General features: G+C 32.2%; 2 protein-coding genes across 4 annotated transcripts in view; both read left to right on the forward strand.

Annotated features, from left to right (window-relative positions):
- The window catches only part of LOC115444101, a 33,409-nt gene extending 6,334 nt beyond the window's left edge, over positions 1 to 27,075 (forward strand). The window contains exons 2-12 of the mRNA XM_030169785.2: positions 13,794 to 13,974; positions 14,179 to 14,237; positions 14,652 to 14,793; positions 15,098 to 15,262; positions 15,719 to 15,859; positions 24,324 to 24,499; positions 24,713 to 24,893; positions 25,114 to 25,172; positions 25,617 to 25,758; positions 26,060 to 26,224; positions 26,679 to 27,075. Coding sequence (XP_030025645.2) covers positions 13,825 to 13,974; positions 14,179 to 14,237; positions 14,652 to 14,793; positions 15,098 to 15,262; positions 15,719 to 15,859; positions 24,324 to 24,499; positions 24,713 to 24,893; positions 25,114 to 25,172; positions 25,617 to 25,758; positions 26,060 to 26,224; positions 26,679 to 26,822 — 1,524 coding nt within the window. The 5' untranslated portion in view covers positions 13,794 to 13,824 and the 3' untranslated portion in view covers positions 26,823 to 27,075. The remainder of the gene's footprint in view (positions 1 to 13,793; positions 13,975 to 14,178; positions 14,238 to 14,651; positions 14,794 to 15,097; positions 15,263 to 15,718; positions 15,860 to 24,323; positions 24,500 to 24,712; positions 24,894 to 25,113; positions 25,173 to 25,616; positions 25,759 to 26,059; positions 26,225 to 26,678) is intronic.
- LOC115444151 lies at positions 433 to 2,126 on the forward strand. 3 transcript variants are annotated; one of them, XM_030169829.2, is made up of 4 exons: positions 433 to 668; positions 900 to 959; positions 1,221 to 1,334; positions 1,836 to 2,126. In XM_030169829.2, the coding sequence occupies exons 2-4, from the start codon at positions 900 to 902 to the stop codon at positions 2,088 to 2,090; spliced, it is 429 nt and encodes a 142-aa protein (XP_030025689.2). In that variant the 5' UTR covers positions 433 to 668; the 3' UTR covers positions 2,091 to 2,126. The 3 variants fall into 3 exon arrangements, with proteins under 3 accessions (XP_030025689.2, XP_030025682.2, XP_030025697.1); XM_030169822.2 differs by having other exon boundaries at positions 451 to 668; positions 1,221 to 1,343; XM_030169837.2 differs by having other exon boundaries at positions 451 to 668; positions 1,248 to 1,343.
- Positions 27,076 to 27,085: the final 10 nt, after the last annotated feature.

Below are 27,085 nucleotides of genomic sequence, written 5' to 3' on the forward strand. Positions count from 1 at the left end.
CTAAAGAGCTGACTCGAGCTGGGTAAATAATACCAAACAATAGTAATTATTTCGAGAACTACTGTTACTTTGAAAACTGAAGTGCATATCTACTATAAAGAATTATAAAATTATGGAGGGCTAAAACCTCCATTGATCGCACGTCGCAGTGATCAAGAGTCATACAATAAGGTGATTGTACTTCGTTGTTACGATCCTGAATAGAATTATTTAATTTTCAGTTAAAAGTATATGGTCAAAAAATATAATAGTGCCTTTTGTGACTTGGTGTTTGCCCAAAATTCACCATATCTTCAATTATCTACTAAATTACTTACCTCAGTCTTAAATGGCGATTAATTCTATCAACAAACAAACCTGAACAGTTTTATATTTTTATATTCGTACATGATTACGCAAATACGTATTTTTACATACGTACAGTCACACTCTGATTGTCTAATTAAAGCATATATTTGTAAAAGACGTAATGAACCAATAGAATTGCAGGGAAATAAAGAAAATTCGATATCTCATTCGCAACGGCTTGTAGCCAATTAAACTTTAACTTCAATGTTACCGATAAAATTCGTATTTTATTTCTAGCATTCATCTCAGGGTTTTGTGATAGCCTCTAAATATATTTATATTTTATTATTTTATCGACGTTATAATTAGTTGCTTCAAAGGTAAGATCTAAATTGATTTAAATTAGCAATTTTGTGTTCAAGTCGTAAACAATAAAATTGTTATTTACTTTCAAAGTTTTAATTTTTATACTTTTTTGGTACCTAGTATTTTCTTTGTTAAAATAATTAAATTTTAGTCCAAGTGTAAATTTAATAAATTATAAATATCTTTTCATAAAGAGCAATAAAGTTTTAACAAAGATATACATATTGATGAGTTTTTCTCCGCAGATGCTGAAATTAATAACTATTCTATTGGCAGCCACTTTAGCAAATACTCATGCCGTCCAAGTGAGTAAAAAATTTAATGCTTTACTTTAATTTAATTTTTAGGCAATTGTCTTTTTTCTTTGTCTAATAATAACTGGAAGTACAATTTATAAAAAATAATAAATGCATATAAATAAAATCACAACATACTTAATATTATCAATTATTGATAAATCTTTCATACCCACTTTTTATCAAAGAACAAGATTTCTTGTCGTTTATCTATAATTTGCAATATTTATATTTGAGATGTACATATAAGATAATGTATTGTTTTTTTAGTTGAATTTAAAACCATATGTCCTACAGAACAGTGATGGAAGTCAGACAAACACAGCAATAACTACAACAAAACCTTCTAACATAGTGGCTGTAATAAATGAAGTTGTCACTACGGTAATTGCAGTTAGTATGGATTTCTAATTCTTTTTCTATAAGAGAGTATTTCGTAAAATAATTTTATTAAACACATCATTTAGTATTGGTAATAACTCTTAAAATTCTATCGCTGCATGCATGAGCATAATATTTAAATTACGTATCGTTGTATTCGGATTTTGTTCCATACCGCCTACTAAGCCGTAGTCAATAATGATCTGATGGTTTGTTACAAAAGGCCCCACTACTGTTATCTCAGCACATCGTTTTGAACGTCATTTTATCCATTTGTGAAAGGTCCCTTATCACTTTACAATTGTGTACAATGTGATCCTTTGGGCCATTCACAGCATAATCTTGTTTAATCTTGATTTCAAGATATTAAAATATGTTTTGTAAATGATGTACAATATTTTAATTTTTATTGCAATTATTATGTGCCTTTCTTTTCTGATAACTGTAATTTAGGTTATGTTCGAAATGTCAGATAATTTGTGAACTATATATTTTTTTTTGCAGATGCTTTCAAATTTAGTAAAAAACCTCTTAGTCTTTACCTTGAATAATATGATAGTGGTTTTCGTATCTTCGTTGATAACTATAGCTCTCTGCAATTACACCAGTGCCTGTACATATGTAAATAGCGTTACTCCATTCCGCCAAATCGAAGTTGCTTTGAAATACTTGGCAACACCAAACAGGATAATGCAAATAGCAGATTTTGTACACGATGCCATCAAGAAGTATTCAGAAATTGAGAATGAAGATCAGTAGAATCTGTGTGCGTGAAAATAAAGATTTTTATACTCATGTAATGTTTTCTTAAATACAACTATATCTAAGTTATTCTTTATGACAGTTTAAACTCATAACAAGGCCGTGTTATGGTATCTTCGTGAAATTAGCGTGGTATTCTGTATGCCAATTTCTCATAAATGCGATGCGTTTCGTGCTTATTATAAACTGTCGAAAAACGCGATGTAGGGAGTACCTATTATTATTAATTAAGCATAGACTAAGAAACATTGTCTAGAATTGCAATTAGTATCAAAATAGAGAAATAATATTAAAATATTTATTCCAGTATAATTTGGTTATTCTAAATCTTACATCAATACATCATTACATGGAGAAATTAGTAATGACTAATTTATTTTTATTAATGCGTAATGATTAGAAAGCAACATACTAATGTTTATATAATTAGATTCCCTTAAATTAATTATAATCTATTACAATTGTGCAAGATATCTTTAAATAGAATATGTCAAGAGGATCATCCATCATTCGTCTTTGATGTGCAAAGCATTATTTACGAAGAGCTTACTTCAAAGTAAGTTAAATTTATCCCTAATATATTTGAACATACAACGATGACTTAATTCTTTACAATATTAAGGTCTGTTTTACAAGTTTCAAGTACATTTAATAGACAGTTATCGTATAAAACAGCTAATGTAGATAGTACATTAATTGCAATAGCATTTTTTGTGAGCGTAATTATAGTGTTTCTTTTGTATTTTGTCGGCTTATACATTTATGTGACGAGTAGCATTTACTCCGAAGTTGTGAAACAGACCTTAAAACAGAAGTAAATACATATATCAGAATTGAATCAACTGTTATTCAGTTTTCAATGACACTAATCGTGAAATTGTTTCAGATGTATAACAAAGTATTAATTTTGATCGTCATCATAGGAATGGCAACCTCATCTCCTACGGTAAGTACATAGTATATTTTATTTTAACATAATTGTCATTTCAAATTACGCAAACTAAATATACATTCAATTCTGGCATATATTGGTCGATTGATACAATATAATTTCCATTCAATAATTTACCAGCACCTGTGTAAAGGTTGATACATTGAATTATACTCTCAATTTCTACTGAATATGTATATATTTTCTGAACTATCTGAGATGTGATATATTGTCGATGTCGCGATGACGCTTGCTCTTATTTCATCTTGCGATGTAAGCAAGTTCGGCGACTAGTGGTCATCGTGTTTTTTGCCATCCGCTTCGGGATCCAACCCTCATGTTCAAAATATGACGTAATTTTTATTATAAATGTTTCTTTTTTAGGATATGACGGGATATACAGACTACGAAGTTATGGTTAAGCCTGATTTCCCATCATTCATTCTCGACGTACTGAGCAAAATAATCGGACACAAAATTGTGAGTGAAATTATATGATTAATTTATGCATGTATATCTTCTTCTTTTTCTTCCTTGGTTATTCAAAATATTAAGAATATTGAAGACAATATTAATAAAACTTAACTTATATATGGTTTGCAATGTAGTTGCAATCAATAATTTAGTTTCACGTTGATAATTATTCTGTTTCAGTCAGCGATAAGTTGCGCTGTAAGTATAATAGAATGGGTGGTGTCAAACTTCTTTGTTATAATGTTGGGAGCCACTTCAGTTCTTGGTCTCTGCAAATTAACAAACAAATGTAACATGGTGTACGAAGTACCATCTGTTACGCAAATACAAAGCTATGTAACACCAGATCGTTTGGAGACTGCACAGAGATTCCTAATAACGGCTGTCGAACAATACGCACAGAAGAGAAAAAGAAACGTATAGAAATTGTTTCGCTGTGTAGATTTATCCAAAGGCAAACACGTTATAAACGCACTTCATACGCGCTCCAAACGCACGTTATACGCGCGAGCATAGCGACAATTACTAGAACCGCAAGCGCATTACGTAGTGTAATTTCATTGTGTATCGCTTGAAGAAATACACATGACGTTACACCTTTTATTTTAAATAATAGAGTTACCTAATTAAGACTAATTTATTAAAATGAATATTATAACTATATTATAATGCGTTTATTTTGTGTGAAAACGACACAAGACTCGTGATTCCGTGAATAGCATTGGATATTTTCTATATATCCAAAAATGCGACCCTCATTCTATTAACCAGCTATGATTACTCGATTTTTTTGGTACTGATGATACTTAACTTTCTATAAGTTGTATTAATATATAGATATTAAATAGCTTTAAAAATATAGATTAAAAACTGTTCTCTAGCCGGACACCGTAAATTATTCCACGAATATATAGTTTTAAGCCGTCAAACATAATTAAGATAAGAGTTAAGTTTCCATGAAATCTGTAAGATTATAATTTTTGATAAGCGTGTTGAATATAATGTTCCATGTTCAATCAGCGTTCTAGAAGTACATATTAAGAAATTAATGCTTCTATTTTTGGTGCCAAACAGCAATGTTCAAGCAGTAAGCACTTCTCCTCCTTGTGTGTAAGTCTGTGTCTGAAAAAATGAAGTTTTCTTGCAGGTTCACAAACACTAGTAGTTCACAATAAACAGCCAAAGAAATCTTCTGTGGGTCTAAGAACCCAGACTGTAAATCACAAGACTTTTCAGAATCCATCATAGAAATTATAACTTTATTCTCAATATCTGCTTCCAAAAAATAGTGTTGAAGCACTTTTATTTCTCTTCGGAGGATATCCTTTTAAACCGGTGTTACAGATTGAAATTATGAAACATGACTATCCTAGTTACTTAGGTATTGAGCGCAGAGAATTTTTTTATACGGGCTCGCCAAAGTGTCTCCCTACAACTGATGGTAAGCAATAAAGGGCTCAGATAGATTGTCGACTGACGAGCTATGATTATCCTTTGCATCTCGATATAATTATGCTGACCGATTTCAAACCGTATAAACATAGGCTGATCCCGGAACCCTACACAATTACGCAGGCCACTATGTACGTACTTTGTTATTCAATGTTCTGAATAGCACTGCTACTGTTTATTTTTACATGCTGCGCTTTCCATGAGACGAATGGTCTAATTGCCACGTCATCCAGTAAGATACAAGTCTTCCACTTGCCTAAATCTCACATCGTACGTAAACACGTAAAGCCGTTGGTCCTGCACCTGATCTCTCTCAGGTCGTATCGGACTGTCGTCTCACCGGATTGTGAGAGTGAAGAAACAGAAAGTGCGTCTTATTGGGCATACACTTGTGCACTATAAAAACTTCAGCGTACTTCGTTGATCTCCGTTGAGATTAGCCACTATGGCCGAAATTCGGTTAGGAAGGAATCAATGTATCTCACATCAATTGTAGGTTGACGCAAAACATCCTTTCAAGCATCTTGCAATAAATAGAATATAAGAATCTTTGCAAGAATGCATAATAATATGATACGCATTCATCTAATAACCTTAAACAACCTTATGCAATCAACCTTTAGAATCAGCAAGATATTATGCTTACGTTTTTATGCATCTCTTGTAAATTCAGTTTCTAAACTCACGTATCTAAAACCTTTGTGGTATTAATATTATTAAAATATAGTAATGTAAGAACATTTTTTACTATAACCGTAGGCTTGAAGCAATGTAAAATTAGGTATATTATACTTAGGGATTAGAATTATTATCTAGATAATTTGGTAATATGTATTTCTAGTTTAAATGTTAAAATTTATAGAATATTCATATTTTTGTTTTGTTGTTATTTAATAGTTTGCCAAAATAGCTGGCATATTAATTTGTGTTTATAAGTATATAGACAGGCTAAAATACAGACGTATTTGGCCCAACATTTATTATACCTACAGTTTCCAGATGATTTTCTCACATATAAAACAAATAATACTGTTGACAATAAAGTATAAAATATGAAATTCAAAATCACTATAAAACTTTTGATGTTTGTCATTTATGTTGTACCTATATTCCTAAAAACGAGTATAGGTTAAAATCATACTAGAAGTTTATATACAAAAATAATATAGTAATTGGTACAAAATCTATCTGATACATACAACATTTTTAAAAAATATCAGGAATAACAGGATATATGCCTGTAAATAACAAAACGATGATTCCAATTATTATTATGAGTTATTCGTCCTCTTCCATGAAACATCGACGAGGAAAAGAATTCACAATACGAAAACGGCCTTGCCTTGAATGTCAATGCATACCAATTTATGAATTCCAAAATAAAAGTTCATGGCGAAACAATCTTCTTCATAAATATTGGATTATGACAGTCTTTTGGTATTGGTTGAGTATTTGAGGATTCGTTAAAAGAATATAATATATAAATTTTTATTTCAGCATTTATGTTACTATTTTTCTGCATTGATCTTGACATGGTGAACAATTAGAATCTCAGGATCACAATTTATATTAGCAGCTAATTCATTGGCTTTAAGCAGTGTGTAATTTTATTGTTGTTACATTCACACCCATACTCACACCTTTTACCCCGAGGGGATAGACAGAGGGGCAAATGAGGCACCACTATCCGCTGTGTGTATTCCGTCTCATGATGTAATACTCGGCGAGCTTATTGCCATATCGGCCACAAATTTTCATACTGTGAGCTGATATTGAGAAGGAGAAATATCACTTTGCTCAACCCGGGGATCGAACCCAAGACAGCACTTCAATCGTACCGTTATACAACTACGCCAAACAGGCAGTCATTGCATTCACTGCAGGTATAAGAAAACGAGGCAAATAGTATACGCGCGCAGCGGGCCATTCAAATAAACCTGTTTTAGCTAAAAACGATGTCTTAATAAGTATAGAAGCGCAAACATATAAGTAGTAGAGTGGTAACTTACTGTGTGGTGAACAAAAGATCTATAAAAATCAACTACAACTTACCATTGCCACACCCTGATTTCAGTATGATTTGTATTATATTTACTTACTATATGTGGACACTTGCCCAGCGTTCATATTACCTGCCATCTCACTCAATCTGGCGATGTTTTCTCCAATGACTTGCTTCTTTTAAAGAAAAAAACAAAGGCCAATTACTATTTCAATCTGAAAAACATGCAAATGAACAAAAATAGAATGATACCTATATTCCTTTGTTTTCATCCTTTGGTGTTATTTATACTGGTGCTTTGAATTTTACTTTTGAAATAGGTTGTAATTGTGTATATAAATTAACATTAGTACGTATCTTACTATAGGCACCTATGGGCTATGTATCATGGTTCTGTTTTTGCGATTCTCCTTTACAAGCCATATGAGTCGAGTAATGTACAAGAATAGCGATGAAATAATAAATTGAAGCGTGACTCACTTTACTGAGCGTTCAATGACGTATTAAAACAAGCACCATTTATAATTGCGTTCATTGTTTAAACTGTGTTAGTCAAAATGTACTAGAAAATAATTAAGGTTAGGTGGTGATAACAAAGGATCTCGCTAAACTATTTTTAACACGTTCATATAGATGTCAACCAGACATCCGGTCAATGTATTCATGCGTGCGATGTGTCATTGGCGTTATCTTACAATTATAAGCGTCTATATTTATATGTTTTGACTGCAGGAGTATCTTTTGTGCTCGCAATGCCAAGTGCAGTTTCGCTTTCACTTTGTTTGGGAGTGGTCTTATCACGGAGTTTATCGTGTGTTTTATTGTAAACATATCCACGAATATTTTATTAAAGAACAGTAACTTATGCAGTGTTTGTGAATCAAAATGGGCAACATAAAAAGCAAAAAAGTTAAAATTAGTCAAAGTGAGACACAGAATGGCGAAGAAAAGAATAATGAAAGGATAAATGCTTTAAAGTCTGATATATCTGATGCGAATATCCCTAAGGAAGTTAAGGGAGAAGAAGTTGGTGACATGGAGAGCAAGGACAAAGACCACGACAATGCTAGCAGTGCGTCGACTGTTGAAGTGTTGGACGATAAGTGAACTGATGTTGGTGCTTATTATATTCAGAACATAGATCTAACTATTTTGTAAACCGATAAATATTGTGTACAAATAATAAACCGTTTTTTGTAAGTGTCAAAATTGTTTTACATTACCTTCTTAGTATGTGATTTCAATTATCTTAAACTAAATATTGAGTATGGTGTTAATAATTCTCAGATATAATTAATACAATTTGTGGTCGAATACAATGGAATTCGAATATATATTTTTTTGCACGAACTAAATGTTAAATGTAAAAATTTCTTTGCGCTTTAAATGTTAACATTATTATCAAAGTCGTTGTTTATGTTAGTGATATGTCATGTTAAATATTTAAAGGTAATATTTTTGTTCACGTGCCCATTATGAGCAATCGCAACGAGTATAAAACACTCAAACAATATTAAATTAAATACATTGGAACACTCCATCGATGTATACATAGCAGTCTTTTAAATGATAGTGCTAAAACAACTGCCTGTTATGTTTAATTAATATTACACATTAGACCTAAATACAGACTTCGCATTAAAATAAATAGTAATTTTGCAAATAACAAGTCAACGCTTTGATATTTCTTTTAGCGTGTTTCGAGATTCAATTAACGTCTTAATAGCTGGTGCTAACTATCGAGAAATTATAAGTGTGAACAACAATTAGCTTGAAGAGATAATGGCTGATGTACATACTCGTGTTATCTATCATTTTAATGTCAACTTTAAATAGTACCTACAGTTCTTTTATGTTCAGGAAATTATTTTTTATGTTTTATGTATTTTTTAATACACGCTATAAGTAATGACACACACAGCATGCTTTTATCCCTGAAGAGGTCTGCGGAGGTGCATCTAGAGTACCCACTCTTCGCCGGTTAGATTATAATTTGATTTAAATAATTAAAAATATTTAAAATTTTGTGGATAGTGACATATTTTGTCTCGGTGCGGGGTCGAACCTGCAGTCTCATTCTCACAGTCGGTTCAGTAAACTTATACCATAATACAGATTATTATAATAATCTAATGATGTTATGAAATAAAATTAAGAACATAACAGAAAATAACATGAGTCTATTTTTTAGCAATGTAAACAATGTTCTAAAACAATTTTTTTCGATATTGGATCTCATTGAATCACTACCCACAGCTCACTACATTTACAATTTATTGTTACCATTGTACATGTGTGATTGTAAAATTTTAACGGTAAGAAATAAACCAGTTGTTTGCTGTCTTCTATTTTATGTTTTCATACAGTGGTCAATTCAATGTCAATAGATAATTTCTGTTTAGTGAAAACATAAAAATAAAATATAGTGCAGACGTATAAAAATAAAATTATATCATTTGATTTAAGAATGCAACTAATTAACACTTAAGTAAATTAAATTTTTTTACTTCTCAGAAAATGTTAAGGTATAGTTCGAAATATAGCCATAATCAGAGCCAGTAGGTAGTTTGGGTTTAGCATGTTTCCTTAACATTATAGCTCTTCCATCGACCTCAGGGTGATACTATAAAATATGCAAAGGTTCCAAGGCTACACATGCACGGAGACAATCTTCGATGACTTGAGAAAGTGTTTTAAGATAAACAGAAGATACCATAGTCACAAAGGTTACTGACACGTGATACAGGTCAGGCAGTTGACATACTATACTGTCTCATTTGCAAGCGTAGTATAAATTGCACGTGATAAGTATGTGACAAAACCTAAACATAAACGTTTCGAAACTTTAGGTTCAAATTCAGTTATATCTCAGGGTGAGGAGCACAACATAGTCGTTGATTGTGAGTAATCATGACTTTTACCATCAGGCAAGTCGCTCGCTCTTCTCATTATTCATGTATTTTGTAAAAGAGTTCGTAAATAAATGTAATTATTACAATGCTGGCATATTTGCGTATCAAATCGGCTGTTTTGCCCAGGTCGTCGATCCTTCTGTTTGGAGGACGTCCTGCTCTGCTCATTTCCACTTCTAGAGGGCAATATCTCGACCTATAATTTTGTCACGATGACGTACCCACATTGTTGTTTAAAATGAGCTGCAGATAATGATGCTATATCGCAGTTATGTACGAAAGTAATTTATGGCTACAGATTGTGGTAATTACCGAGGCCTGATGGCGCAATGTGGACTGCACAGAGGATTAAGGTACTGCGTTTGATTCCCGTAATTCTAAAATATTTGCTTAACATTTATTGTTGGATATTTAATATCTAAAACATTGTTGCCTGTGTATTTACTTGAACATAGTTGTGCGAACAAGGACTAACACAAAACGTCGTCAAACTATTTTTTTTTTTTTTTAGTTAGTTAGTCGTAAAGATGATCATAGCAGGCATCAGATGACACTTTATAAAATTTCAGCTTTATTATTATCACGACAGTAGTGCTGATTTTACGCAGTAACGCTTTTAATTTACTCTTACAAACTATAATAATATAAAAAAAATATGTACTTCGAAAACCACCACAACTTTTCAATTTGAAAAGTATAGGTCTTTATAAGGTATCATAATCTTTTTAATAGATTACCTGATGCTTAAGCTTGAGTTCACGCCTAAACTAATCTGGTTGTAAATCAATGATATAAACGGTATATGTGAATCCATGAACGTAAATTGTATTAGCATTTGTGTTAGCAATGTCTGAGCATTTATCTCACCGAATCAATTAAATACATATAAATTATTAGAACGTAAAAGAATTTAATGATTTGCCTATGTATCATAATGATTACTTAAAAGTTTACATAAAACCTGAATGTTCTAGCAGTCAAACAATATCCGCGACCTTACTATAACATCAAATTATATCATTTGTCATTATGCCCATGCAAGTCCAGTGTCACAGTGAGTTCGCATATTGCCAATGGTGCCGCCCCGTTGTCATAGCGCTCGTTTTCATAACAGATACTATTTAAAATCAGAGCTCCCTTACTTTGCTATACCAGTAGTACCTTTGGTTGCCGAACAGTAATTCTGCCGATTATACGCAGAATAATAAATTCCGCCGCTTCTCGAATTTAAAAACTTGTTTACTCAGATTCTTTTTTTGAAATTTGGTTAAAGGTTTGAATTAATTTTATTATCATTATTCAACTTTCATGTTTATTTAGTGGAAGTGTATATTTTTAAAACTGGGTCAATGTATGGACAAAAGTATTGCTGCAAAAATACAAAAAGAGAAGTGAGTTTTGGCACGAAATTGAACAACCCCTTTTTAATTATTAATTTATTTAATTATTTTCTTACAAATCAAATAAAATAAGAAAATCTTTAATACATTGTTCTTCGTAATATGTTTAGAGTGAAAAGTGTAGGATCTTGAAATATTATCAAGACATCATTTTCCTAACGCCTCTTGTTTCTTTTAGCAAAAGTTGAACTAGGTATAGCAAATTAAATTACTTTTGAAGACTAATTTATCTTTAAGTTTTAATAAATTAGGAGAGAAAACAAAATGAAATCCTTTGTAATATTAATTGCCATCACGGTTATGATAAATCAATTTGGGTAAGTTCAACTTTCAAAGCCGGTGGTGGTAGTTCAATATATGGATCATGGTGTGTGAATACAGTTTATCCGGTGTGGTTATATTACAGGATAACTTTATTAATATCGCTTGTTAAAGTCACCATGATTTTTTTGTGTGATGAAATCTGTTTTAATATATACTCACGAATTAACTTATGTATCTTTTGAAATATAATAAAATTGTGATAGGCCAATGTGTAAATTATAGATATTGAAGAAAAACTAACATGGGGTTCTTCATTAGAGCAACAGAAGCAAAAATAACTGGTTTTAGGCTTTTTTCTGTTTGTATGTTTGTACCCCAGTACGAGAAAACTACTAACTACTGCATGGAATTGAATGCAGTTTTCACCAATATATTGTAAGAGGTCTAACCTAAAATTAAGCTGCAATTTATGCCGCGAAAATATAAAGTTAGACTTTATCTCGGAAAAAAATATCACGCGTGGAAAGCGCCAGCAAAAGCTAGACCTATTATAAAATATAGATATCCCAAAAGTTTTGCGCGACCTGATTTTTTTTCTCCTAGTTCGGGACTCGAGATCTTTAAATCATAACTACTCCAAGATTTTGTTGCAAGAAGTAAATAAATAGGGAAAACGGGAAACAATTGTACTGATATAATCGTATAGATAATTTTGTCGTAACTCGATTGTTACTGGTAAACAGTATAAATGCTTTATTTTACAAGCTAATATTGAAAACTGTTTAATTTTGTAGATTAACAGTTATTAAATGGAATCAATTTCCATTCGTTTGGTTAACTAGGCATGTTTGTTTTTATTTGAAATAATCTTTTAGGGGTATTTGGAATATTATTATAACAGCGTGAGCGTGTAATGAAGTCTTAAGTTTAAGTCTTAATAAATATTTAGGAAACCATAATTGATAGGTCTCGAGAATGCAAGATATATAGCCAGTAGTAGTTATAGAATTAATGTAGTCAGGTAGCAGTGATAGCACAGTTATGTTTCAGTTTGAGATATAGTACTTAATATAATTTCCGGACATTACAAGACTTGTTATAATATTTTGCATGTGCGGTACAACACATTTTTTAAGTCCCGGGTTTGAATCCCGGGTCGGGCAAGTGATATTGGGTTTTTTTGCTCAGTAATTTGTGCCTGATATCGATGGAAGTCCACATGGTGCGCAATATACAGGCGATAAATGGATACCCTGGTTGCCGCTACCCCCATTCAGGGATATAGACGTGAAGTTTGTGTGTGTGTGCATAATATGTGGGTGACAACTACAGTGTTTCATGTTTGAGTATCTCGTATCGTCATGATTTCTTATGTTTACGCGAATGTTAGACATTTAAATTAAACTATTTTATGGATTTTATCGCGGTTTTAATATTTTGCTTTTCTCCCGACGTTTCGAAGACTTTGCAGCCTTCATGGTCACAGGGGGGACTGAGGTGTTGTTCATCCGCAAAGTCAGAGTTACAATATCTATCTACATTTTATAAATATACAACTTTTTAAATTTTTTAGCTGTTGGTGGTCCGATCTACGCGGAATGAGCTCACAGTGTCTTGAAGTCTGGCAGCCGGTCTTTTGGGTTCCGATTTAATTAAATGTAGAACTGGATCCCAGGCTTGTGCAAGCTTCCAACCATAGACTCGCGGATCATCCTAGGCAGGAATCGGTATTCTTTGGCAAGGATTTGTGGCTTGTCTAGTCGCAGATTATGGTTGGAGCCTTCTTCAGAGTGTTCAGCGATTGCAGACTTCGTAGAGCGTCGGTGTTTCACGTCAGCTATATATATATAACAGACTTCAAGACACTGTGAGCTCATTCTGTGTAGATCGGACCACCAACAGCTAAAAAATTTAAAAAGTTGTATATTTATAAAATGTAGGTAGATATTGTAACTCTGACTTGCGGATGAACAACACCTCAGTCCCCCCCGTGACCATGAAGGCTGTAAAGTGTTCGAAACGTCGGGAGAAAAGTAAAATATTAAAACCGCGATAAAATCCGTAAAATAGTTTAATTTATCGTATTTATTCGTATCGTCATTCAGTTGTATTAATTAAAAGTATCTTAAAAACTAGGAACCATCAAGTTTTAAAAATCTATATCAGATGATTTTAGTCATTTCCCATATTTCACAAAAAAAAATGCATTCAAAACAATTTTGAACATTATTTAACATAAATTTGTGCTGCAACGCAATTTTACAGCACCGCTGTAGCGCGATCGAAGAAAAAGAGGATGCCCAGCGAACCCATCAAATTCTATTATTTAGCACCTTCACCACCGTGCCGCGCCGTTATGATGACTGCCAGAGCGTTGGATTTGGAATTGGATCTGATCCCTACCAACATTATGGATGGCGATCATAAGACACCAGAGTATCTTAAAGTAAGTTACAAAACAGGACACGTTTCACCATAATCAAGTAAAATAAGTATTTTTTTATTTATAGGTCAAATGGATGAGAAGTAATTAATTAGGATAAAAGGAACCGTGAAATATCCATATACTGATTAACGTTGATTAGCATTAAACATTTTTTTAGAAAGAACCATAACGTCTGTAGTTTTTAACAAATCTTTTTATTTTTAGATGAATCCTCAACACACTATTCCTACAATGGATGACAGTGGATTTATTCTGTGGGAAAGGTAAGTCAGTTCCTAATACATATGAAATGACTAGCAGAGTTTTAATTAGATAAGTTGTGTAATTTTAGCAAAGTAAAAAAAAATACAGATGTGCTTCGCCTGACAGTTTCTAATGAGCAAACACTTGTCATGAACATTCGTACAATGGCTTTGATATTGGATGATGTTTGTACATGTGAAAATCCAATCGAGTTATACAAAAGAAATTATTTTTAAATATTTTTTTCTTTTTGTAATATATTTTGTTATTTAAAAATAATATATTATATTATGGTTCCAAAAACTAATAAAATACCATCTCACTTACTCATTTATCGTCACATTGTTCATCTACCATCTGTCATGAAATAATAAAGGGAATGTTATCAGTAACGCCTGTGATGATTAAGAGAGTGAACACAGTTTTTGTTTCAGCCGGGCAATTTTAGCTTATCTCGTCAACGCTTACGGCAAAGATGACTCACTTTACCCAAAAAATCCACGTCAGCGAGCTATTGTTGACCAAAGGCTCAACTTTGATATCGGCACGCTGTTCCCAAGATATTTAAATCTTTACGTATGTATTCCATATTTTATAGTTTTGATAATATATTTTACCTGGTTAGATATAAAAATGTTAACCTAGTCGTCGGGCGGCTTAAACAATATTAGGATTACTGGATTTCCCCTTTCATATTGTGTTTTGTTGTTTTTAAATGGACGTACGTTATTAAATGCACATCGATTAGCAAACTAGTTTTCCTTACTTATTGCCTTTAGCATTTGTGAAGGTACAATTATTAATTATGATTATATTGCGGTATTTAATAGCTCGTAACTATTTTCATTGGTAAGTTTTTATATATGTATGAGTTTTGCAGTATCCAATGTTATTCCGGGGCGACGAATACAACCAAGAAAATGCTGACAAGCTTAATGAGGCACTAGGATGGCTTAACATCTTCCTGGAAAAAAGTGCATTTGTCGCAGGAGATAATTTGACAATCGCTGACATATCTATAATAGTCACCATTACCAATTTGGACGTGAGTAAAGTTCTTGTTACGAATGTTCATGAATTTGTTCCGGAAGAGTTAGGTAGAGGTGTAACTGATGCATCAATAAGGACTAATTAAATATTTTGCTATTTGATTAAATTCTTAAATCAATTTTTCACATGGTGTAAAATACATTTTAGTTTTATCCATTTGAGAATTTTACATATCCATAACTATACCACGAACGATGTACCCAGTCCCCAGTAAGACTCACTACAATGGCCCCCAACTTCCTAAAGGTGTCCTTGATCCAGATTCAAGATTTATTGTACCGTGGGCCGATAAATGCTTAGCAAAATGACGAGAGGTTGCCAATTTCATTGTAGTAGAAAGTCAGTTCTCAAAATGATTGACCGCATTCAAATTAAAACTTAGGATCATGCTTCAACTCATTTCTATTATATCAATGACGGCAATATTTATACGATATATTTTGTTTTGCAGGCTTTCAAATTTGACTTTAGTGAACACGAAAATCTTACGAAGTGGTTCGAGAGAACAAAGAAGGCTCTGGAACCTTACGACTGGGAGGATATTGATGAGACCGGGGCTCAAATGCTAGCAGACTTCTTGAATAGAGAGCATTAAAACAAAAAATATATTCAGCACCTATAACAGATATAATATTTGCAATAAATTATTTTTAAGATCATGTTTTTATTCATTTCATCTTTGTAGGTTTATTGCAATGTTTCACTTATAACATCTATAACACATAATATTTTGTTACAAGAACAGCAGTAAATAGGTACACAATATGATACTTTTATTTCTATTATGGTTTCGAACTACATATAAGCACGTTGTTCATGCAGAAATAAGTCTAATTTTATTTGAATCTTCTTATGGCTACAAATTGTGGTAATTTAAGATGCCTGATGGCGCAATGTGGACTACACTGAGGATTAAGGTACTGCGTTTGATTCCCGTAAATCTAAAATATTTGCTTAACGTTTATTATAGGATATTGAATAGGTAAGACATCATTGTTGCCCGTGTGTTTATTTGGACATAGTTGTGCGAACAGGGACTAACGAAAAACCTCGTCATACTTGAGTTAGTCAGTAAAGATGATCAGAACAGGAATCAGATGACACTTTATAAAATTCAATTCAATTCTATTTATTGCACTCCACAATTGTTAAAATAAAGGTTTTACAAATTAAGGAAAGTACATAATCGTGGACCCTGCAGGGCGCGGCAACATAGAAGAGAGGGAAAAACTTTTCCTTCAATAAAAAGTGTCATTCAAAGAAATTATTAATTTGTTTCTTCTTAAACTACTAATCTAAAAATAAAAATTGTTGTGTATTAGGGATATTCACTAATAATAGAGGCCGGCAATTGCTTTTACCGCGAAACTTGTTTATTGCGAGAATGAATTATGAATTGACAAGAGAACATAGGCAATCACATATATAATAAAACAGATTAAATTAAATTGGACTTTTACTCAACACTCTCCCCTGTTACAAATTCAAACGCTCCGGAGCTTTCCTTATTCTTGTGCTGCGCCGTGTCGTTGTTTCTGGCATGTTAAGTTCTTCAGGCATAGCATAAGTAATTACCTCTCTTGGAGTAGTACTAGCCTCAGTTGGTACAGTCAGCAACAGAAGTCGTTGAACATAATTTGTTTCCAATATTTCCTAATCATTATCATTTACTTATGTTACTGATTAATTTAAATACAAAACAACTTGTCATAATTGAACTACAAAAGTAGCTAAACGCCGTCAAACCATTAATTGCTAAACATTACTAGCGACAATTTTTATGATCTGTAATTAATACAAATGTGGCTGAAATTATCAAATTCTTTGTTTTATATACAAGCTTTTTATCCTATTCGTTAAATTGAACTCATCAAGCTTCAAGACACCCATCTCGCGAAGCGCAGCGCACCGCGTTTTTTAATATCAAAACATTGTCGAATAAATACAACAGTCCAGAATATCAATTAAATTGTTATTTTATAATATACTAGTTTTGGCTCGCTACTCCGCCCGCGTGAAAAAGTTTTTCAAGGACAAAAGTCTTGCTTTATATTTACCCGGGATAGAAAGTAGCGTCTAGCGCTTAAGAGTAATGCAGCTTCCTATTAGTGATATATTTTCAAAATCGGTTAAGTAGTTCTTAAGTTTAGCGCATTCAAACAAACAAACTCTTCAGGTTTATATAATAGTATATATTGAAGTTAATAACCAGAATTATAAATTTTTAAGTATGGACAAAACATCATAATAATATATTAGTAAGTAATATTATAACATTAATAGGAAAGTTTACTAGTTTTCCTTCTATGTATAGCTTTTATTTCTTATAATAGCATGGAGACCTTTTTTGCGTGCATTGAGCATTTCTTCATGATTCCGTTTTCTTTCTTTTCTTCCATTATCATCAAGGAATTCCGATATTGAAAGTTTTGTACCATTAAAATACTGCTTGTTATCTAATATGTATTTGGTTATTCTCTTGCTTGTTAGTTCAATGACAAGTGGTCTGTTTGTGTTGTTAAATTTTCCTAATCTATATATGTCCTCTATGTAATAGTTAAGATCAATGTAAAATATGTTGTGGAATAAGTCGATGACTCTGTTATCTAAGTCATTTTGCGATTCTTTATAATAATCGGCGAAGCCTTAGAGGGTGAATATTTGAAAATAGACATATTCGGTGTTCCTAAAATAAATTCAAATATTGCTCCCAATCGCGATCTTTATCGATTCGATGTAAAGTTTATCGTAATTATATACTATTTAAATCAAAGGCACAGTCTGTAAATCGATATTCAGGTCGGAATTTGGATTTGAAAATGTTCACGAATGGCAATGAGAAATGACACATATGGTAATTAGTATTTGAAAAATGGTAATTATAGTAGGTGGTTGGTAGGTAATAAGTAAATAAATAAATACCGTTAAAATCATATAATATATTATATTTATGAATTATATATAAGTCTCTAATATATAAAGATTGAAAACAAACATATCTACTCATTGCCACCTTTATAATATATAATAATTGTAACGCAACATGATTAACCGATTTTGCTCTTAATAATCAACAAAGTTTGATCAGCAAAATAAATACATCTAACAAAATAACAGTCTTGTTTAATTATTACAATAATATTGTATTTTAAAACCAACAGAAATGAGAAAATCCATTATAAAAATGCGTTAAACATTGATCTTGACTTAATTCTTCAAGGAAATAATGCTAAAATGATACAATATGTCGAATGTCGACGGACCACCTTATATTTAGAGGGACTAGTTGCTTCGGGTGTTTGGAAATGAATTGTAGACATACTAAGTATGTCGGAAAATTACAATGTGATAGCAAAAATGAATCTTCTAATACTATGAATAAAGACTCTATTATTGATGAGTTGGGTTAGTGAAACTCTTGTGCTAGACGATCTGACAGAAGACCCCGGATGTCCTGTTGTTCAAAAATATTATGAATCTGATTCTAATTCAAGTTTAAATATCTTTTAAGTTCCTATGTTATAATTTATCAGTTTATCTCATAACCTTAATTAAGAAATACATTTACATGCGACTTGTTCAAAATATTATTTTTAGTTGATTTTATTTTTCATATAACAATTCCGATAGATCTAAAATCTTTTCAACATTTCTTTCTTTGCAGTCTTCTAGCTCTTGGTGTTAATTCTTAAGCTGATAATATTTTTTCTGTGCTCTTCGTTTTTTTTATCGTTGTTTTTCTTTCTGTTTTTCCTGGGCGTATAATAATAGGATCAGCTTTAATTTTTGTGTATCTACTTCTAAGCACAATTCTTAAGGCTTTTGCTTATACTTCTTCATTAGATTTTTTTATTCCCAGGCATCTTTAAACTCAAAAACAGTGAGATGGTAAGCGATACGATCACCCATAAACAGTAGCAAGTCTACCTGGAATTTTAAATTACAACGTACTGTGTGGTACTTCACTGCGGTTGTCATCCTGAGAAATCATAAGGCGTTAAGTCTCAAGATGCCCTGTAATTACATTGTTTACAATTTTCTTCGAACCGACACACAACAGTGCGTGCACACTGTCTCCTGGCAGCAGAAATAAACACTCAAGAGAGCTACCTTCGTTTTATCTAAAACTTCTATTGACTGGTGATAGGTCTCTCATATGTGAGAGTCCGCCTGGTTAGGGACCACGGCAATGTCTATTTCTGCCGCCAAGCAGCAGTGTGTAGTCACTGTTGTGTTTCGGTTTGAAAGACATTGTAGCCAGTGTAACTGCTGGACATACTAAGACTTAACATCTCTTGTCTCAGGATAGCGAGCGCAGTGGAATACCAAACTATACTTTGTAATTCAAGGTGTTGGATGGTGTTTCTGCTGTTTATAGGCTGTCGTATCGCTTACCATCAGGCGAATGGAGGGCTCGTCTCTTCATTCAAAGCTAATAAAATAAAAAACTATTAGTGAACTCTCCTAATATAAGAATTTATTAAACCATTAATTGCATAACTCTTTATACTATTATTTACTTTTTAGGGTTCAAATAACGTTTATTGTCTTAAGTTTATATAAACAAAGTATAAAATACGATAATAATACATTTTTTTACTTCAACTTTACGCAATACTAATTACAATTTGTTATTGCCAATTACCGTTTACCAAATTTCAAACGGTAAATACGGTAATTATAACGACGGTAAGTAGTTTTGCTACATTTTATTTTATAAAACATTCTTTATACTACTTTATAATTTAAGAAACCATAAAACAGGACAGTTTTTATGACGATAATTATAATTAATCCAAATTGTAAATAAGCAACACAGACTTACCACAGCAAGCTCAAACGGAAATGAGAAAAATTTGTGACAAACGCTTTTTTTCGACCATAAATACGAGCTGCAGCTGCCGTATAATCAATTCTTGATGTGTAATCTGCTTGAGTCGCGAGAGGAAACTCAGCTCTAGCCGCAGAATAAACCAAACAGGCACCGACCCGTTCCGTTTAAGTTTTAACACTATGACTATTTCAACAAATGGTAGGTAGAACAATGTGTTGGGACAAATTTCAAAGTGGTTAAAAATAATATTAAAGTGATCTTTATAGTTTGTAATTTGGGTAGCTTGTAGTGTATGTATTCTATTATCTGAATAGTTTAAAAAATACGATCTTCAAAAGTTTTTACTACTTTTCGCACATGGATTGCTAAAATTTGGAAATTGTGACACGGATGGTAATTAGATTTAAGGCATGTTTTTGAGGATAGCTTTTCTATTTATTACAATACGGATATGTTTTTCACATGCACATATAACCCACGAACCAAGCTTTAGGAAAAATAAAAAAAAACATTAAATAAAATTTGTCTAGGTAGTTATTTACTTAGAGCCGCGTAATATGCCCTTTTCAAATATTCACCCTAGAAGACGGTTTTTTTGAGTTGTTTGGAGAAGCGTGGTGTATGTTTATACATTTGTTTTTCATCTTATCAATTTCGTTATTTAGCTACTCTTTTTCAGTTTTTAGATGTTCGATTTCTCTTGTTAGTTTTTCAATATCCGATTTTGTCTTTTCATTTTGTTTAGATAGTACGAGGTTTTTAGATATAAATTCTTCTCTTAGTTTTATAATTGCACTATTAATCTCTGTTTGTATTGTGTTTTTTATTTCTGTGATAATTGATATGTTGTTTTCTTTTAGATGCATAACAATTAATTCACTCAAGTTTTCCAGGGTGGTTTTAGGCTCTGTGTTAGGCCTACGAGAGCCTTATTGGTTTCATTATAGATAGTGTCTCCGGATATTCTCGTATTTTTAGTTGATGCTGTGTAATGTTGTGAATTCTGTGTTCGTTGTCGTAATGTAATATTGTTTTGTTCAGTTGGCGAGATCTGATGTTTCATCACTTCGCGATCGCTTAGGCGTATTGGTGTATTAATATTTCCCTTTTTGGGAATGTTACAATGGCATTCCTGGCATTGCCATGTATTTTTATTTTTTATTGTCATGAAGCGAGAAAAATGATTTCTGGATACATTGGCACATTCTAAATCGTAGCTACAGTTACATGAAGTACATTTTAAGTATTTTTTAATTGAAAGTTTTTATTTGCACACTGCGCATAAAGATGCCATGCGCACAGAATTTTTGTTGAATTTTGTTTCAGGCACTCTAGTGCTGGGTTGTCGATTTTTTCATTGATTAGTTCAGAAATACGTAACGTTGTTTTCTGTATACTATAGATGGCGTTAATAAATATTTTTTTAGCATGAAGTTTAAATCTGTTGGCCCCTATACCACATAGATGGCGTTAGTATATATATTTTTAACTGAAATGTTAACTTCCAGACATTTAAAATGCACTATTATTTAATTTTGACTCTCGTACCTTCTTAGATGTTGTTTGTTTTATTAATCTTCATTTTTATTAGAATTTTGCAGGTTAATTTTTAGTTTTTAAACACTATTTTGATGTTAGTTGGAAGATTTGAATTTAGTGACCGTTGGAAACAATCACAGGTTGTTTTCCGTAGGTATCTTGCTGTATTTGAATTCACTGCAACTTTATACACTATTTTTGACTTTATTAAAGACTTTACACTATTTTTTTTTCACTGATTTAATGAGCTAGATATTTTTAAAACAATTATGTTTACGGATCCAATGTTTATTCACGCACAGTAGCGCCACAATATTCAAATTTTAGCTTCATCGTCATCACGGCAGTATAGTGCTCTCTTCATGCAGTAACGATTTTAATTTACTCTTACAAATTACACTAATATTAAAAATTTTACGCATATCAAAAACCACCAGAACTTTTCTCTTTGTAAACCTACGGTATAGGTGTTTATATGGTATACATTTTTCAATAGATTACCTTATGTCTAATCTTAACGCCTAAACTAATCTAGTTGTAACTCACAACGGTATAAACAGTATATATGCGTGAATCTACTACGTAAATTATCAAGGACAATGTCTGAGCGTCTACGTCACCGAATCAATTAAGTGCATATAAATTATTGGAACGCAAAAGAATTTAATGATTTGCCGATGTCTCATAATGACTACTTAAAAGTTTATCTAAAACCTGATTGTTCTAGCAGTCAAACAATAGCCGCGACCTTACTATAACATCAAATTATATCATTTGTCATTATACCCATGCAAGTCCATTGTCACAGTGAGTTCGCATATTGGCAATGGTGCCGCCCCGTTGCCATAGCGCTCGTTGTCATAACAGAGACTATTTAAAATCAGAGCTCCCTTACTTTGCTAAATCAGTAGTACCTTTGGCTGCCGAACAGTCATTCTGTTGATTATACGCAAAATAATAAATTCCACCGCTTCTCGAATTGAAAAACTTATTTACATAGATTCTTTTTTTGAAATTTGGTTAAAGGTTTGAATTAATTTTATTTTCATTATTCGACTTTCTTGTTTATTTTGTGGAAGTGTATATTTTTCAAACTGGGTCAATGTATGGACAAAAGTATTGCCGCCAAAATACAAAAAGAGAAGTGAGTTTTGGCACGAAATTGAGCGGCCCCTTTTTAATTAATAATTTATTTAATTATTTGTCTTACAAATCAAATGAAACAAGAAAACCTTTAATACATTGTTCTTTGTAATATGCTTAGCGTGAAAAATATAGGATCTCGAAATATTATCAAGGTAATAATTTTCCTAAGCCTCTTCTTTCTTTTAGCAAAAGTTGAACTAGATATTGCAAATTAAATTACTTTTGAAGACTAATTTATCTATAAGTTTAAAATAATTAGGAGGGCAAGTAAAATGAAATCCCTTTCAATATTAATTGCCATCATGCTTATGGTAAATCAATTTGGGTAAGTCCAAGTTTCAAAGCCGGTGGTGGTAGTTCAATATATGGATCCTGGTGTGTGTATACAGTTTATCCGGTGTGGTTATATTACAGGATAACTTTATTAATATCGCTTGTTAAAGTCACCATGATTTTTTGTGTGATGAAATCTATTTTGATATTTACTCACAAACTAACTTATGTATCTTTTTAAATATAATAAAATTGTGACAGACCAATGTGTACATTATAGATATTGAAGAAAAACTAATATAAGGGTCTTTATTAAAGCAACAGAAGCCAAAATGACTGGTTTTAGGTTTTTTTCAGTCTGTATATTTGTATACCCATTACGCGAAAATTACTGCATGGAATTGAATGGAGTTTTCACCAATATATTGTTAGAGGTCTAACTTAAAATTATGCTGAATTTTATGCCGCGAAAATATAAAGTGAGACTTTATCTCTGAAAAACTTTATTACGCGGTGGGAGTCGCCAGCAAAAACCAGATCTATAATAAAATAAAATAATTTTATGAAGATGTAATACAATTAATTTGTAAAATTTAATTTATAATGATTAAGAGTTAATTAATAAATATTTGATGATTCCTTTTATGTAGATATCCCAGAACTATTGCGCGACCTGATATTTTTCTCCTAGTTCGGGACTTGTGATTTTTAATCATACTACTCCGAGATTTTGTTGCAAGAAGTAGATAAATATAGAAAACGGGTAAAATTGTACTGCTATATGCGTATTAATATTATTTTTTTTGTAGCTTGATTGTTATCGGTAAACAGTGCAAATATTTTGTTATTTTACACTCTAATATTGAAATTGATTAATAATTATTTGTTGTAATCAATTTCCATTCGTTTAACCAGGCACGTATGTTATTATTTGAAATAATCCTTTAGGGGTATTTGGAGTATTATAATAGCAGCGTGAGTGTCTAATGAAGTATAAAAATAAATAGCTAGGAGACCATAATTGGTAGGTCTCTAGAATGCAATATATAAGTATATACCTACTAGTCATAGAATTAATATAGTCAGGTTGCAGTGGCAGAGCACAGACAGCTATGTTTCAGTTTGAGATATAGTACCTAGTATATTTTCGGGTATTATAAGACTTGGTATAATATATTGCATGTGCGGTACAACACATTTTTGTAGTCCCGGGTTTGAATCCCGGGTCGGGTTAGTGATATCGAGTGTTTTTGCTCAGTAATAGACCGGAGTTAGGAATTTGTACCTGATATGGATGGTTGCCCTATTACATCATGGTACGGAATATACAGGCGATAGATGGATACCCTGGTTGCCGCTGCCCCCATTCAGGGATAAAGATGTAAAGTTTGTGTGTGTGTGCATAACATGTGGTGGACAGGCAGAGTATTTCATGTTTGGGTAATTTCCTCGTATCGTCATTCAGTTGTATTAATTAAAAAGACCTAAAAACTAAGAACTATCGGGTTTTAAAATTCTGTACTACTAGGGATATGACACATAAGGATCAGATGATATTGAGCCTTTCCCTTATTTCTCAAAAAATATATATATTCAAAACTATTTTGTGCCATAATGTTCAACATAAATTAGTGATGCAACCCAATTTTACAGCACCGCTGTAGCGCGATCGAAGAGAAAGAGGATGCCCAGCGAACCCATCAAATTCTATTATTTAGCACCTTCACCACCATGCCGCGCCGTTATGATGGCTGCCAGAGCGTTGGATTTAGAATTGGATCTGATCCCTACCAACATTATGGATGGCGATCATAAGACACCAGAGTATCTTAAAGTAAGTTACAAGACAGGATATATCTAGTGAGATGTATTATAGTGATAACCAAGTAATTTAAATATTTGTTTAAGTATTATTCAAATGGATGAGAAGTAATTAATTAGGATAAAAGCAACCGTGGAACATCCTTTTACTGATTAACATTAATTAGCATCAAACATTATTTTAGAAAGAACCATAACGTCTGTAGTTTTTTAACAAATGTTTTTATTTTTAGATGAATCCTCAACACACTATTCCTACAATGGATGACAGTGGATTTATTCTGTGGGAAAGGTAAGTCAGTTCCTATATATATATATATATATATATATATATATATATATATATATATATATATATATATATATAATAACTAGCAGAGTTTTAATTACATAAGTTGTGTAATTTTAGGAAAGTAAAAAAAAAAATACAGATGTGCATCGCCTGACAGTTTCTAATGAGCAAACACTTCTTATGAACATTCTTACAATGGCTTTGATATTGGATGATGTTTGTACATGTGAAAATCCGATCGAGCTATACAAAAGAAATAATTTTTAAATATTTTTTTCTTTTTGTAATTTATTTTGTTATTTAAAAATAATCTATTATATTATGCCATCTCACTTACTCATTTATCGTCACATTGTTCAACTACCATCTCTCATGAAATAATAAACGGAATGTTATCAGTAACGCCTGTGATGATTAAGAGAGTGAACACAGTTTTTGTTTCAGCCGCGCAATTTTAGCTTATCTCGTCAACGCTTACGGTAAAGATGACTCACTTTACCCAAAAAATCCACGTCAGCGAGCTATTGTTGACCAATGGCTCAACTTTGATATCGGCACACTGTACTCAAGATACTCTAATCTTTATGTATGTATTCCATATTTTATAGTTTGGATTCATTTCACCTGTTTATGTATAAAAACGTTAACGTAGTCGTCGGGCGGATTAAAAAATATGGTTACTGGATTTCGCCTTTCATCTGTTTTATGGTTTTAATTAGGCGTACGTCATTAAATGCACATCAATCAGCAAACAAGTTTTGATTACTCATTGCCTTTAGCACCTGTGAAGGCAGAATTATTTGCTATGATGTTACCACCTATTGTGGTATTTCATGGCTCGTAACTATTTCTATTGATACGTTTTTATATACGCATGACTTTTGCAGTATCCAATTTTACTTCGGGGCGAAGAATACAACCAAGAAAATGCTGACAAGCTTAATGAGGCACTAGGATGGCTTAACATCTTCCTGGAAAAAAGTGCATTCGTCGCAGGAGATAATCTGACTATTGCTGACATATCTATAATAGTCACCATTACCAGTTTAGATGTGAGTAAAGTTCTTGTTACGTGTGTTCATGAGTTTGTACCTGAAGAGTTATGTAGAGGTGTAACTGATGCACTAGTAAGGACTAATTAAATACCTTGCTATTTGATTAAGTTCTCAAGTCAATTATTCATATGGTGTAGAATATATTTTAGCGTTATCCATTCGAGAATTTTATATAGCCCCGACTATATAACACGAACGATGTACCCAGTCCCCAGTAATGAATCACTACAATGGCCCCCAACTTCCTAAAGGTGTCCTTGATCCAGATTCAAGATTTATTGTACCGTGGGCCGATAAATGCTTAGTAAAATGACGAGAGGTTGGTAGTTTCATTGTAGTAGAAAGTCAGTTCTCAAAATAATTGACCGCATTCATGTTAAAACTTAGGATCATGCTCCAACCCATTTCCATTATATCGGTGACGGTAATGTTTATATATTTTGTTTTGCAGGCTTTCAAATTCGACTTTAGTGAACACGAAAATCTTACGAAGTGGTTCGAGAGAACAAAGAAGGCTCTGGAACCTTACGACTGGGAGGATATCGATGAGACCGGGGCTCAAATGCTAGCAGACTTCTTAAATAGAGAGCATTAAAACAAAAATTATATTCAGCACCTATACCCAATATAATATTTGCAATAGATTATTTTTAAGATCAAGTTTATTATTCATTTTATCATTGTAGGTTTATTGCAATGTTCCGTTTATTACATCTATAACACATAATATTTTATTGTTACAAGAACAACGGTAAATAGGTATACAATATGTTATTTTATTCCTATTATGGTTTCGAACTACATATAAGCATGTTGTTCATGCAGAAACAAGTCTAATTTTATTTGAATCGATTTTAT

The sequence above is a fragment of the Manduca sexta genome, chromosome 21 (genome assembly GCF_014839805.1).
Source record: "Manduca sexta isolate Smith_Timp_Sample1 chromosome 21, JHU_Msex_v1.0, whole genome shotgun sequence".
NCBI classification, from domain to species: Eukaryota; Metazoa; Arthropoda; class Insecta; order Lepidoptera; family Sphingidae; genus Manduca; species Manduca sexta.

What these genes read in the sequence shown, in the direction of transcription:
- LOC115444151 (XM_030169822.2), top strand. Translation starts at nt 900, where the DNA reads ATGCTGAAATTAATAACTATTCTATTGGCAGCCACTTTAGCAAATACT. An exon ending in CAAATACTCATGCCGTCCAA is followed by an intron (nt 960 to 1,220) that starts GTGAGTAAAAAA and finishes TTGTTTTTTTAG; the next exon opens with TTGAATTTAAAACCATATGT. An exon ending in TTGTCACTACGGTAATTGCA is followed by an intron (nt 1,344 to 1,835) that starts GTTAGTATGGAT and finishes TTTTTTTTGCAG; the next exon opens with ATGCTTTCAAATTTAGTAAA.